This window comes from Folsomia candida, unplaced genomic scaffold (genome assembly GCF_002217175.1).
Source record: "Folsomia candida strain VU population unplaced genomic scaffold, ASM221717v1 Fcan01_Sc002, whole genome shotgun sequence".
Lineage (NCBI taxonomy): Eukaryota > Metazoa > Arthropoda > Collembola > Entomobryomorpha > Isotomidae > Folsomia > Folsomia candida.
This window is the reverse complement of record NW_019091194.1, coordinates 5,051,427-5,064,155: the sequence shown is the minus strand read 5'-3', so window position 1 is coordinate 5,064,155 and position 12,729 is coordinate 5,051,427. Positions and strand designations below refer to the sequence as shown.

General features: G+C 36.3%; 2 protein-coding genes and 1 pseudogene across 2 annotated transcripts; 1 reads left to right on the top strand and 2 right to left on the bottom strand.

Moving 5' to 3' along the window:
• Nucleotides 1-417: 417 nt before the first annotated feature.
• On the bottom strand, nt 418-2,779 carry LOC110843225 (sialin-like). The gene is made up of 9 exons (XM_035848853.1): nt 2,596-2,779; nt 2,346-2,524; nt 2,209-2,283; nt 1,969-2,124; nt 1,710-1,884; nt 1,483-1,628; nt 1,258-1,410; nt 1,039-1,171; nt 418-965 (listed from the first exon to the last, which is right to left on the bottom strand). Exons 1-9 carry the CDS (start codon nt 2,624-2,626, stop codon nt 511-513), a joined length of 1,503 nt encoding a protein of 500 aa, XP_035704746.1. The 5' UTR covers nt 2,627-2,779; the 3' UTR covers nt 418-510.
• Nucleotides 2,780-4,116: 1,337 nt separating this feature from the next.
• LOC110844902 (sodium/nucleoside cotransporter 1) lies at nt 4,117-7,678 on the top strand. The gene is made up of 11 exons (XM_022091229.2): nt 4,117-4,262; nt 4,320-4,620; nt 4,692-4,908; nt 4,971-5,232; nt 5,857-6,000; nt 6,077-6,175; nt 6,244-6,306; nt 6,374-6,468; nt 6,540-6,701; nt 6,787-6,955; nt 7,044-7,678. Exons 1-11 carry the CDS (start codon nt 4,221-4,223, stop codon nt 7,470-7,472), a joined length of 1,983 nt encoding a protein of 660 aa, XP_021946921.2. The 5' UTR covers nt 4,117-4,220; the 3' UTR covers nt 7,473-7,678.
• A 22-nt stretch (nt 7,679-7,700) lies between these two features.
• Nucleotides 7,701-8,834, bottom strand: LOC110843224 (annotated as a pseudogene).
• Between the last annotated feature and the right edge of the window lie 3,895 nt (nt 8,835-12,729).

The following is a 12,729-nucleotide window of genomic DNA, read 5'->3' as shown; positions in this document are numbered from 1 at the left end:
GACTGCGAAAACATGCATGCAATTATAGCTAAATTGTTTGCATAGTTTAGTTGTCATGGCCTTTTTCGTAATGAATGACAAGTTAATTGAAATACAAATAAATATGTAGGTAATACAGTCCTTATGGCAGCGATAATTTGTGTTGGTTATCCGCAACTTTGGTGGTTTGATTACTCTTAGAGTTGCTTCTAAATTTATTCCTCGTGTATTGTTGTAAGTAGCTTGTTAAATACTTATTAATTGTAGATTCCTCAGTTATTCAACATATATTATAAATGACTTTATTGGTTGGACTTTGAGTAATGGTAAATACAAACCGTACAGTAGTGTCAGGCTGAAGTAAAAAAAAAAGAGCAAATGATGTTTTTCAAAACTACGACTGAAATTTCGATATTACGTAAATACATGAATACACACATACGTGTGAAACTCATCCTCAGTATGTCTTAAAAAAACACTTCCCATTTCGCAAAAGCTTGTGGCTAGATTTTTTTTAATTATAAATTTTCTTTATTTCTTGGAATTATTTTCTTTGTCCTTTATAAGAATCATTTCATCCTTTGAACTACCAACATTTTGCACATTATTATTATCGCTCTTTCTCCCTGTCACGGCCCAATCTTGCAACTCTGACGTGCCAAATAGAACATAAAAAACTCCACCCAGAGCGCAAATTCCAGCAGAAATATTAAAAAATATCAACCAGTCTTCCCTCCTCCCATTTGAGGTAAGGTAGCTGACCAAAGGAGGGCTCAAGAGTCCGACACTGAACCCAAACGTGTTCATTATCGCGGTCAGCGTCCCAGCAAATTTGGGCGCAAGTTCAAATATGCTGAAGACATAGCCACCCGTGAATGCAAATTCGACAAATATTTGACCCATCGTTATAAGGACGACAGGACCAAGAACATTTCCACTTGGAACGAATCCAATCAATCCCATGGCTAGCGCTGCACCAAATGCACCTGGAAAAAATGATGTCAACATGTCATAAGATGCATCTGGTACCACAGAGGTTAAAGGTTTTCAAGCATTTACCTAGCGAATTGAACCCTTTCCTTAGCACGGTAACTGAACAATAATTCATCTTCCGAATCCAATCAAATGCTATGGCAACTAAGAAATGAGCAATTGTCGTGCACACGAAGGGGATCGCTGACAGAATTCCATTCTATTAATCATACGCAGGTCAAACAAACTGTTAAATACTGCATTACCGTTTATTGTTGGCGTTGCGTATAAATATTTTTGTAAAACCTGTGAAATATCTTGACGCAGTACTTCTTTCGTGTAAGTTGGTAGATACATCCCAATAGAAATGAATACCCAGGTGCAACCAAAATTAGAAATTAACAAAGCCCAGACCCTCACTGAGAATAAAATCTTCATCCATGGAATTACTTGAGGATTCTACAAAATAAAACTCCAAGGCTGCACAAATGTACCGCATATAATTTGATTAATATGCACATAGATACTAACTGTAGGCCCATTAGATGCATTAGTATATTGAACAGCACGGTATTTCTGCACAAATATAATTTCCTCGTTGCCTATTCTCGGATGAGTTTCCGGCCACTCAAAAATTAGAAAAAATGTTGCAACGCACCACAAAAGTCCGAAAATTCCTGCATGCAAGAAATATATTTGCATATAGGTACATATATCAGATTCGACATTTTTATTTATATCCATTTCTTCTTTGTTACCTGCAAAATAAAACAACCCAGGCCATCCTGTATTCTCACAAAAGAATGCAGCAATTGGATATGTCGTGGAAGTAGCAAATGCAAATCCTGAATATGCAATTCCCAGCATGAAACCTCGCTCCAATGCGGCAAACCAACGTGACGAGAGCGTACTTATCGCAGGCATTGCGGCACCCTTAACAAGATTAAGTTCATTATTTGTACTTGCAGATGCATTTATAACAGACAGACTATGTATGCGGACACATTTATAACTTACATTAGATATTCCTTGAGCTAATCGTAGACCAATTAAATAATTTGGTCCCAAGCGTGCCGCCAGAGGTGTAAAGAGGGTAAAAATACTGACCAAAAATCCACTCATGATTAGTGCACGCTTAGCTCCAAACCGATCGGAAAACCAACCCCCAGGAATCTGTATGCAATCATAAACTCAATTATTAACTGTATTATTTGAATTATTTTTAAGCTTTTAAACCTGATTTCATAAATTATTTACTTGAGCAAAAACAAATCCATAGTAGAACGAAGCGAGAATTAAACCTTGAACATCTCTTGACCATTCGAACTCGGCCTAAGAAAGTTTCAAATAGTTAAATGTGTTTACCTCGGTTGTCGTATTTTTATAGGCATTACTTGATCGTCCCCAATTTCATGGGCCATTTCATTTATTGGTGTACTATTATTTGCAACAGACGGTGATTTCACCATGCAAACTAAGCCAAAGTTGATGGTCAGCCTTTGAAACATGAAATTGTACGTTGCCAACATGCACATGATTGCTAATATTATTCGTTCCGATGGGAACACTTTAGCTGAAAAGTAGATAGACACAGAATATATTTGGATTGGAAATACATACGGGATGTAAACTTGAAATGCATACCTTTTAAGGGTTTTGACTTCATGTTCTCCATATTTCTAGCCTATTTTTGGGATAGTTCTAGTAGTATCTAGTTCAGATGAGCGCCTTGCTACGTATTTGTCAACAAACCTGAATGCAAATTACCACCAAATTTGACAGGTGTCTGAAAGGTGTCTGGATAAAGAAATATTTTTTATTCGCACTCGGGATGATACCAGATAATTTGGATTAATTATTTAGATAAATATACCATAAATTTGCATACGTGATCAAATTCAGGTATCCAGTGAGGGAAGAAAGGTGTATTATGAATATTTATCTGATAATCCAGGATAATATTCTGGATTATATTCATGGGTGAAAAGTAATCCTTCCAACAATTCAGTTTTGTTAATAAGTCGCCTTTTAGCAAGTCGCCGACTTGCTAAAATATTTAACAACCCGATGATATTTTGAAACTTCAATCTGTTAAAAATTTTCTAAACGATGATTGATGTCGGCTTCATACTAGAATTTTTGGCTTGTCTCCCGTTCGTAATAAAATATTCCAAAATTGTTCCCCAAAGATACAACTGCACAGAAAATTCCTCTGTTTACGACCTTTGTTCTTGGTCGGAGCTATGTACATGCATAAATATTTACATGCAAGCATACTTGACGTGGCGTGAGCAGTGTTGTGTGCAAATTAACTGGAAATTAAGAGTATTTCTTAATTATCTAATTTATAGCTAAATTAGCTTAATCATCATTGACATAACATTTTGCTATCAAAAATGTATAAATTATTGATTTGTCATATCCGAACAACTTTTGTGATAAAACCCTTGAAATGCACTGTTTCTGTTAAAAACGATAATGAGGAAATGTTTTTGTCATTCTGAGAAAAATATGCACATGTAAATACGTAAATATGTACCTAAAGCACTTATGTATGTAGGTAGCTGTGCTGCAAACTGAAGTATCTACTCTTAATTCTCTACTTGTAAATATCAATACATGAATCAATGTTTGAGACAATTTTGTTCATTTTTACTTAAAAAAATGACAAACTAAATGCTACAAAATGTACTAATTACATACAAAGTAAAACCTATTTAAAATAGGATAAAAGCGTACGTGATAGTGCACACGTTCCTACAAATTTTTTCCCACAGTTTAATTATGGTTGTAAATACTCATATTTAATTTTATTGCAGGTATATCGAACTATTCTCAATTTTTTTACAAGTCAAAGTAATACAATAAAAATAAAGATAATGCATTTAAAGGCTTTTGTTCTTTAATTAATTCGTCATCATGCACAAACGTAACTTACTACCTTGGGTGGTGCTAAGAATGCAGGCAAGCGAAATTGCATGCCGCATTGTTTATTTATGGCAAATCCCAATTGGACACACTCAATGTACAGACTTGAATAGGATTGTAATCCCGTCGTTGTAAAAGTATTTGCACATAGTGTCAATACTTTTTGGGCTTTTGCGTAAAAATATCCATATGCATGTCTCACTCACTGGAATCTATATTTTCATGCCATTACTAGAAAAACTTGATTCATTGCTTGGACCTTGAGAAGAATGGTTGCAATTTTTCGCAGCTAACATAATACAAATTTTTTATTAAACAAATTTAATAATCACCGATTTACAATGACACAAATTGGCACATCAGAGAAAGACTTGCTCAAAGAGGTAATGCTATTTTATCAGACAGAATATGGTGATTATGTACTAAACCCAATATTTTAGGAGGAACTAGACAACGAGAGTGGTCAAAATGGTAAAAGACGGTCCACCACTTCGGAACCATTTGGGAACATTGCGCCTCTTTCTGATATTTTGATGGTTGGAAATTTATCCTCGAACGAATTCCTTCCTTCAGATCTTATCCTTCAAAATGGCGAAAAGCCCACGTTAAAGAAAGAAAAGTGCCAGAAAAGTGGAAATATTCCGGCTTGTGTAGTTATTGGGATTCGGAACGGAGTACACGATTTTATTATTAAGCACAAAACGGTTATAAGATACTTGTTCTATTTCGGGATATTTTTAGGTATAAATTCCTCAAGTAGCTTTAATTTTTAATGCATATGTCCATCTTATAAAGTCTATTGCATTGTTCAGGTTATAACGCCTATCTCGCGGCCGCCGTAGCATACACAATTCGAAACGAGATTAAAATATCTTGGTGTGACGGGCTAGGCTTTTTGATTGCTTTGACGGGAATTGTGTACTGGAGTCTGTTCTATTACATCGTACTGAAAGGAGTTTTTGGAAGTTGGCTACATGTCATGATTGTGCAGCCTGTCAATAAAATCGTCAGGATTGTGTCATTCAACAGGTAGATGTTGCCACGTAATATTTAATTACATAAATATCTAAATCAAAAAGTTGCCTTTTCAGATGGGGAAGTGTCTTAATTGGAATTCTTGGCTTGGCTGCCGTTCTAACGTTTGTGGTCATCGATTGTTGGGACGAACCGCGTAGACTTGTTTCAGCCGGGGGAATATTTATTCTTCTATTCGTTTTATTCATATGTTCCAAACATCCGGGAAATGTTCGATGGCGTCAAGTATTGGCAGGGTTGGGTATGCAGTTTGTGTTTGGAATACTTGTACTGAGGTGGGATGGTGGTCGAATTTTTGTAGAATGCATTAGCGGAAAGGTATGAAATCGAAGAAAGTGATCTACGTAGTCCAATTATATATGCATATGAAGTTATTGGCGGCTACAATCAGATTTCGTAATTTTGGGGACGGAAATAAGCCAAACAGCATTTTTGCATTGAATTGATTTGGCCGCTTCCCAGAATTTTCATAATTATCTTCGGCTGGAATTTTGGGTTTTCGAAACACTGTCAATTTTTGAATTACAAAATAGAAAACGTGTGGCTTAGAATTATGTACTTATGAAAAAATTCGTAATTTAGCAGAACTGAATTTTCCAAAATTCTGCAAGTTGCAAAAAATGTATGAGTTTAAAAAGATGAAATGCATTTCTGAATATTATAGTACATACTTTAATATTCCTACATACATGTTCACATTTTTTAATTGCACAAAAAATTCAAAAATTCACAACATTTTGAAAACAAAGGTTTTGGGAAAACAATAATTTTGAAAATTTGACGAAACTGTTAATTCGCGCATTTAAAAAAGTTCAAAAACTATGGATATATTAATTTTCGTTTCTGATCAATTTAAAATTGGTCCGGTCGAAATCCTCGTGCAGGCGCCAACAACTTCACGCTATGTATAATATTTCATAGTAAATATTTAATTATCTTTAGGTCCACAAATTCCTTTCCTTTGTCAATGAAGGATCAACCTTCATTTACGATTTTGCTGCATCGGGCCAGCTAAAAATTTTAAACTCAACTATGCCAGAATTAATTGGTCACACACTCAGGATTCCGACTACATTTGCATTTACGGTAAGAAAGTTACGCCATAATTCAGAAAATTAAGCCAAACTAAATAAAATACTTGTGCGAATTATTTTTGTTTTAGATTCTATCCACCGTCTTCTTTCTCGGTTTTGTTGTCCAATTATTGTACCACATTGGTGCCATGCTCTGGCTTGTAAGGAAGTTGGGATGGCTGCTTCAGGTTTGTCTCAAATAATACGTGAGTATTTCGAATATTGTGTGCAAATAATTGTGAATCGTTAATAACAGGTTTTGATCGGAACTTCTGCCGCTGAATCCATGAGTGCAGCTGCCAACATATTTCTTGGAATGGTAATTAAGATTTAGATATCTGCTGGAATTTTTTTCAAACTAAAATAATGCCAAATTTGCCATACAGTCAGAATCAGCCCTTCTAATCAAACCCTTCATAAACGATCTAACAAAATCAGAACTTCATGCTGTAATGAGTGGTGGATTTGCAACAATTGCAGGGTTAGCCAATCGTTCACTCTAGTCGTAAATTAATATCATTCAAATTCATCGACATATGTATTAATATTTAGAAGCGTCATGGCTGCTTATATTTCATTCGGGGTAAAAGCGGAATCCGTTTTATCAGCATCTGTCATGGCTGCACCGTGCGCTCTTGCCCTGTCGAAACTTATGTACCCCGAAGTCGAAGAGTCTAGAACGACAGTGAAACACTTGAAGCATGTAAACATCAAGTAAGACGCCGATCAGAATTTCAAGTCTAAACGTTATTTAATGTTTACATTAGATCAACAGTAAATGAAAAATTATTTATTTCAGTAAAACAGGAAACGCTTTAGATTCTGCCGCCAGAGGGGCCGTTGAAGGCGTCACTCTTATCGGGTTCATTATCGCAAACACATTAGCTGTCATAAGTTTTGTCGCTTTAGCGAACGCCGTTTTAGGGTGGTTTGGTTCTCATGTTGGATTCGAGGAACTAACATTTGAGGTAATTTATTTAGCATTTGAAGCAGCACAAATTTGTTTACATAAAGTTTTAGTTAATTCTAAAGTTAACTATTATTTGTATTTATTAGTGGCTTTTAGGCAAAGCATTTATTCCTGTCGCTCTATGCATTGGAGTTGCTCCATCCGAATCGGAGAAAATTGGGCAGCTAATCGGTCTTAAGGTTGTCGTGAATGAATTCCTAGCTTATGGGAAACTGCAACAATGGGTGGCGGATGGCCTCGTGTCGGAACGTTCCCGCCGACTAGCAGAATACTCTTTGTGCGGATTTGCAAATTTTTCCTCCATGGGAATATTGCTGGGGGCGATGGGAGTCATGGCTCCCAGCCGACGCGCTGAGTTGTCACAAATTGTTTGGCGTGCATTAATGACGGGAGCAACTTCTTCCTTTGTCAACGCGTGTGTTGCAGGGACGCTGTTGTCATTCGATGACATAATAATGGACGATAGTTCTGCATCTAACGCGACAGCAACAACTAGTTCAATGTTTCTTCTGTAAAAATAAGCTAAATGTATTTGTTTGTAAATTTATTATGAATTTCTGCTACTGATAGAAGTTGGCATGTATGCATGTATGAAAGTCTATGTGATGCAATCATTTTTACAAAATAAGTAAGTCCATTGCTACAATATTTTACATAGGTATGTACTATTTATTACACTCGATTAATACAACAAAATAAAATGAAAGATTATGTACAGAAAGTTTTTTTTATCTATTTTCTTCGCCGTTTTATTCTCCAGTTTCAATTGGCGAAAGTCATGGTTGTTAAGATTTTGAACAATTAAGCTCTGTGTGCGTCGATCCAATCGATGAAATAGCTGACTTCGGTGTACACGCCCGGTCTACAATTCAGCAAATAAATATTTAGTTACATACAAGTGGTCTAATACAGACCAAACAATTATTTCTAATTTCTATGCATGTAGATATTTACCTATTTGGTGCGGCACAGCCATAACCCCAACTGACGATGCCGGCCAAATAACCTCCATCCACCGCGGCTTGGGGACCGCCAGAATCTCCTTGGCAAGAGTCCTTTCCTCCCTTGATAAGCCCAGCGCAGAGCATTGAAGGGATGATGGTCTCCTCTGGATACAAAGTTTGGCACATGGTGTCATTCACGAAGGGAACTTGGACGAATTGCAGGACGGTGGGGTAAAGACCACCAGATGTGAGTCGACCCCATCCGGAAACAATGGTGTCTCCGGGCGTCTGTTGTTCCTGCGTGGGGAGCGCGATTTCTCCGACGACGTCGTCATACACGAAGGGCGTGTCAGTCGAGAGGTGGAGGAGAGCAATGTCGTTCGCGTATGTGTTCCCATTGTAATTCTCGTGCATGTCGATCCTCGTGACCTGTCTGACCTGCTCCCTCGGTCCGGGAGTAGTTCTCAGATGACGACCAGCGATGACTTGAATGTTGGAGGGAACGTCACCTTCGACGCAATGAGCTGCATAAAAAATCCATGAAATTTAGAATATCACCGTGACAGCTTAGTAGTTGTGACGGTTACACTAGTGTAAAATTTACGGTAAATAAGTATGTATGTACACACTAACCAGCGGTTAGTGCCAAGTTCTGTGCGATAATAGATGCACCGCAGATTGGTGACCCAAATTAAGTCAAGCTCAGTTGGTAAGGAAATTGGCCCACGGCGGCGTCTTCCCCTCCAACAATTCGCCCCCACCAGGAACCCGTAAGGACGACCTTGGATAGGCTACATTTACATACACAAACGAGATTGTGGTCAATAAAGCCAATAGTTTTTCAATTTGCCCGATTTAAGGGACTAGATTATCAAAATCACCTGAAGTGTAGGCGACCAACAGGGTCACCACAACGGTTGCCAACTTCAACATGCTAATGATTTCGCTGAGCTTATAAATTTGGTGATATCTTTGATGGGAAGGGCTGGGTCGAGATGTGATGTCTGAGACAAGCGTTTGGGTCGTATTTATATGGCAGGATTATCATGGGTTTGACATGCAGGGAAATCCTCATTTCGAGAGAGGAACAGGAATTACCCACCAATTTTGCATCTGATCCGCATTAAACAAACATGGTCTTATCAAGTGGACGGATTATCTTTACTCAATGGAGTTTAATGGATGTGACGAAAGAAATTGGAAAACCTGAATAAAATCTAATCTGCATTGCAATTCAATTTTTAATCACTTATCAATATATTGTCTGTCGGACTTTGAATTTCCCCAAGATTTCGATATTTCAAAAATTGGCATTGCATGTAGTATTCATTTGTAATCTCCAAACGTCTGATTATAAAATAATTACATCATAGGTCAAAGTGTGTGCTTTTATAGAACTGAGAAACACGTTGGTTACCAAAATTTGGCGACAATATTTATTAAAGGGTGAGAACCCCTTTATGGAAATGCCTTTATAGTATAGGTAAATTGTAAAATGAAGATTAAATGAATTTCTGAAACGTATTTTTTTCTTAACTGGAGAATAATATGTATATAATAATCTTAATATTGGATTCTACAAAACACTTTGCAAATGCAAAAATGTTTAACTGAAAATCAAAAGCATACAAACCACAAAATATCTAGATAAATCTGTAAATCGAAATTCGTTTTGTGCAATTTATATAGATTTGGACTAGAAAACTTTAGGTTTCCAGAATTGGTGGTCTACATATTTGATTCCTTTCTATTAAAATTTTTTGTATCAAAATCGTCCTAAGATTATCCATAGCGTTGTGATTTGTCACATTGACTATTTTTAAGTTTGTATCGTTGAAAATTATAATATTCATATTTGAGTATGTACATTTGACTTGACCTAATCCTAAGTTTGAGTATTTAGGAGGGAATGTAATGACAAATCTATAATGGGGTGTGACTGAGGTAGAATATTCAGTATGTTAGAAAAATAATCAAATTATTTTGCATTAACTATGCGTATTGCAACATTTATAAATACAAACACAAGTCATAACTTTTGACTCATATGTAAGTTATACATACATACGCATGAAATTAAGATTATGTATACCAAATACCAATAATGTATGTGTACATTGCTATACCACACGGTTACATATTTACATGCATACATATGCAAAATATCATAGGTATCAGTAGCTAAGGCACCTTATCAAACGCTTCTAAAAAATGTTCATATTGAAATTATAGTTGCAAACTTTTAGTAGCATCGAATTATTGGAAAATATATCATAAATATTTTGTGTAAAGATTAGTTAAAGGCATTATTCAAGTTAGGATAATTTAATTGGTAAAAATTGACCAAGGTTGAGCCAATATTCGAAACACGTGGGTCACGTCTTTAACTAATAAGGTGACATTGACGAGACTTCCCGAGACTTCGAGATCTTGGGACATGAAATATTACGTGCATTTAGGTTACATAGAAATGTGAACCATAAAATTCATTACATAGTCTGTAGTCAAAGTGTGTGTAATATTAGCATTTAGGCAAAAAGTAGACCAATATAAATTCCAATTATGACAAATCTTATTTCGGTTATTATACTACTACTGTCACCGTCCTAAAATTTATTGTCCCAATTTTATCAACATTCTGGCCACTAAGGTTCGAAGAGCAGTTACTACACAATTTCGTGGATCATCCCTTATTATACACGAGCCGAATATTTCGCAAGTATTTGTTTTGATCATACATATTAATTCAAAAATGTATACCGCAGGAAGTATGCTAATGCATACATACGCCACCAGTCAAAAGCCAAACTGCTGACGTTGAGCTCTACAACTTCAGTATCAAAATGTCATCCGTAACACCATTAATGTGGACATCTCTCAAAAACTTTCAAAAAATCTGGGTTCATTTGTTTACTTTTCCGGTTGAGTGGGACCCAATAAAACGACAAACCATTTATAATCCACCATCGACTAAATTACTATCTTATTATGTATCAGTTTTTGGCATTCTTCTCAGCGGATTTTTGGCCTGTTTCACTCTTCTGTGCTCACAACTTTTTGGATTTATTTCAATGCCATTTCTTGACCTGGTTATGGCTATTGTTCTCGTATTTGCATGTGGGGCTGGAATACTTGGGGAACTGTTGTGCATCGCTTTCGGTGAGGATTTTGTATTCGCGTACAATTGTTTGCTACAGGTCGAGAGAGAGATGGTTTCAGGTAAATAATTATATGATTTCTAGACGTTCATGAGAAAATATGTATTTATTTACAATCGTCTCTTTTTAGGGATACAAATTTCTAAGAGTTCTTCCCCATTTCGCAAAATCGATGGAAGTCTCGACTTTCTTGGGATAGTTTTAAATATGATCGTCCTAGTCACCGCTAGTTATCCCTTCCCCGCCTTCATCTTTGCCATCTATTTCAAACTCGATGGATTCTTCTTGTTTCATAAGCACTTGATCCTTCCCTTATTTGGGTATCGAAGTGGCTATATTTTGCACGCCCTTCGCTTCTTCCTCCTTGTCCCATGTTTACAAATATCTCGCCTCATCTGCATGATGATCTGTATGGGGATTGTGGCCGGTAATTTGTATTTGGGATGTATACACTATTTGCATAAGACGAGGACTAGGCTGATGAGTCGAAGCAGAAGAGTTCTGAACAAATATTTTCTGGGTTACAGCGTCCTAGAGATCATTTTAGTCATGGAGTCTGAAGGGCTCGGAACTGCAGTACTTTTAAACATGTTTCTTATTTTGGTGAATGGAATCGTGTCCAATTTTTGCTCGCTAAAAATGTTTAACATCATCCCAATTCTGTTTTATCTGTTATTCCCCATGTTGGCCTTGATTAATCTGATTTTGATTAAGATTGTGCTACAAGTTCTCCTCTCGGTGGGGCAAACTACGGAGGGGCTGATAACCAGGTGGAAAATTCTACTGGGTAAGAGCCAGGATAAGAAATACTTGAAAAGAAGACTGAGTGCCAAAAAGGCGATCTATGTCCACGGAGAGTTGTTAGGTTTTAAGTTGTACAAGTGCAAACAGTCGGTAAAACCTGCATATTGTTATGCAATCATGAATTATACTATCACTGTACTCCTCTCAATTGATAATAGGAAAGTCTAGTACACTAATTTCAGATATGTTTTATTATTAATGGACACTTTTATAAGTTAACTACGTATGTGTGTATCATGTTATTTTTCATCCATGAAAACATCGAACATTTTCCATGTTCATGTTCAATTTGTGAGTAGATTGGGGGTATACCTAGCAGAATTAATGTGCCCATTAAATTGTATGTACTTACAATCTGGCATAATATTTTCTCTCCTTATTGTTGAATCTCAATATGCGTCTCACAGAAGGTCTTAAATGCATGCACATATGTATGGATTCATGTTTGTACATACGACGACATACTTTCCCTTTGCCTATCTCTTGCAATAAACTAACTTTGCAATTTTTATCATGATATTGTACGAAGACTTATGCACAATTAGTAGCGAGTGGTTCTAGCCCTTGGAGAATATGTGCAAAGTATCACTGGGAGTAGGAAATTAGATATTTCAAAACTCAACAAATTTCACCAACCATGGAGGACTCATCACATATACAAATATACATAGGTACTTATTATCGTCATTAATTTTTGAATCCAGTTTGATTTGAAATTTTGTGATAATTTTGGAGGTTGTGTAATGAAGCAAATGCAGATTTATGTAACAATTTTTATGCATGTATGTATATGCTAAATATGTCCAATTCTCTTTAATTTGTCTCTGCTAAACTGTGCAATTACATAAGTATGCAAAAACTTGTGC

What these genes read in the sequence shown, in the direction of transcription:
- LOC110843225 (XM_035848853.1), bottom strand. Translation starts at nt 2,626, where the DNA reads ATGGAGAACATGAAGTCAAAACCCTTAAAAG. An exon ending in ATGAAATTGGGGACGATCAA is followed by an intron (nt 2,284 to 2,345) that starts GTAATGCCTATA and finishes AAACTTTCTTAG; the next exon opens with GCCGAGTTCGAATGGTCAAG. An exon ending in ATGCATCTAATGGGCCTACA is followed by an intron (nt 1,411 to 1,482) that starts GTTAGTATCTAT and finishes TTTATTTTGTAG; the next exon opens with AATCCTCAAGTAATTCCATG.
- LOC110844902 (XM_022091229.2), top strand. Translation starts at nt 4,221, where the DNA reads ATGACACAAATTGGCACATCAGAGAAAGACTTGCTCAAAGAG. An exon ending in AGGATTGTGTCATTCAACAG is followed by an intron (nt 4,909 to 4,970) that starts GTAGATGTTGCC and finishes TTGCCTTTTCAG; the next exon opens with ATGGGGAAGTGTCTTAATTG. An exon ending in GGATTTGCAACAATTGCAGG is followed by an intron (nt 6,469 to 6,539) that starts GTTAGCCAATCG and finishes ATTAATATTTAG; the next exon opens with AAGCGTCATGGCTGCTTATA.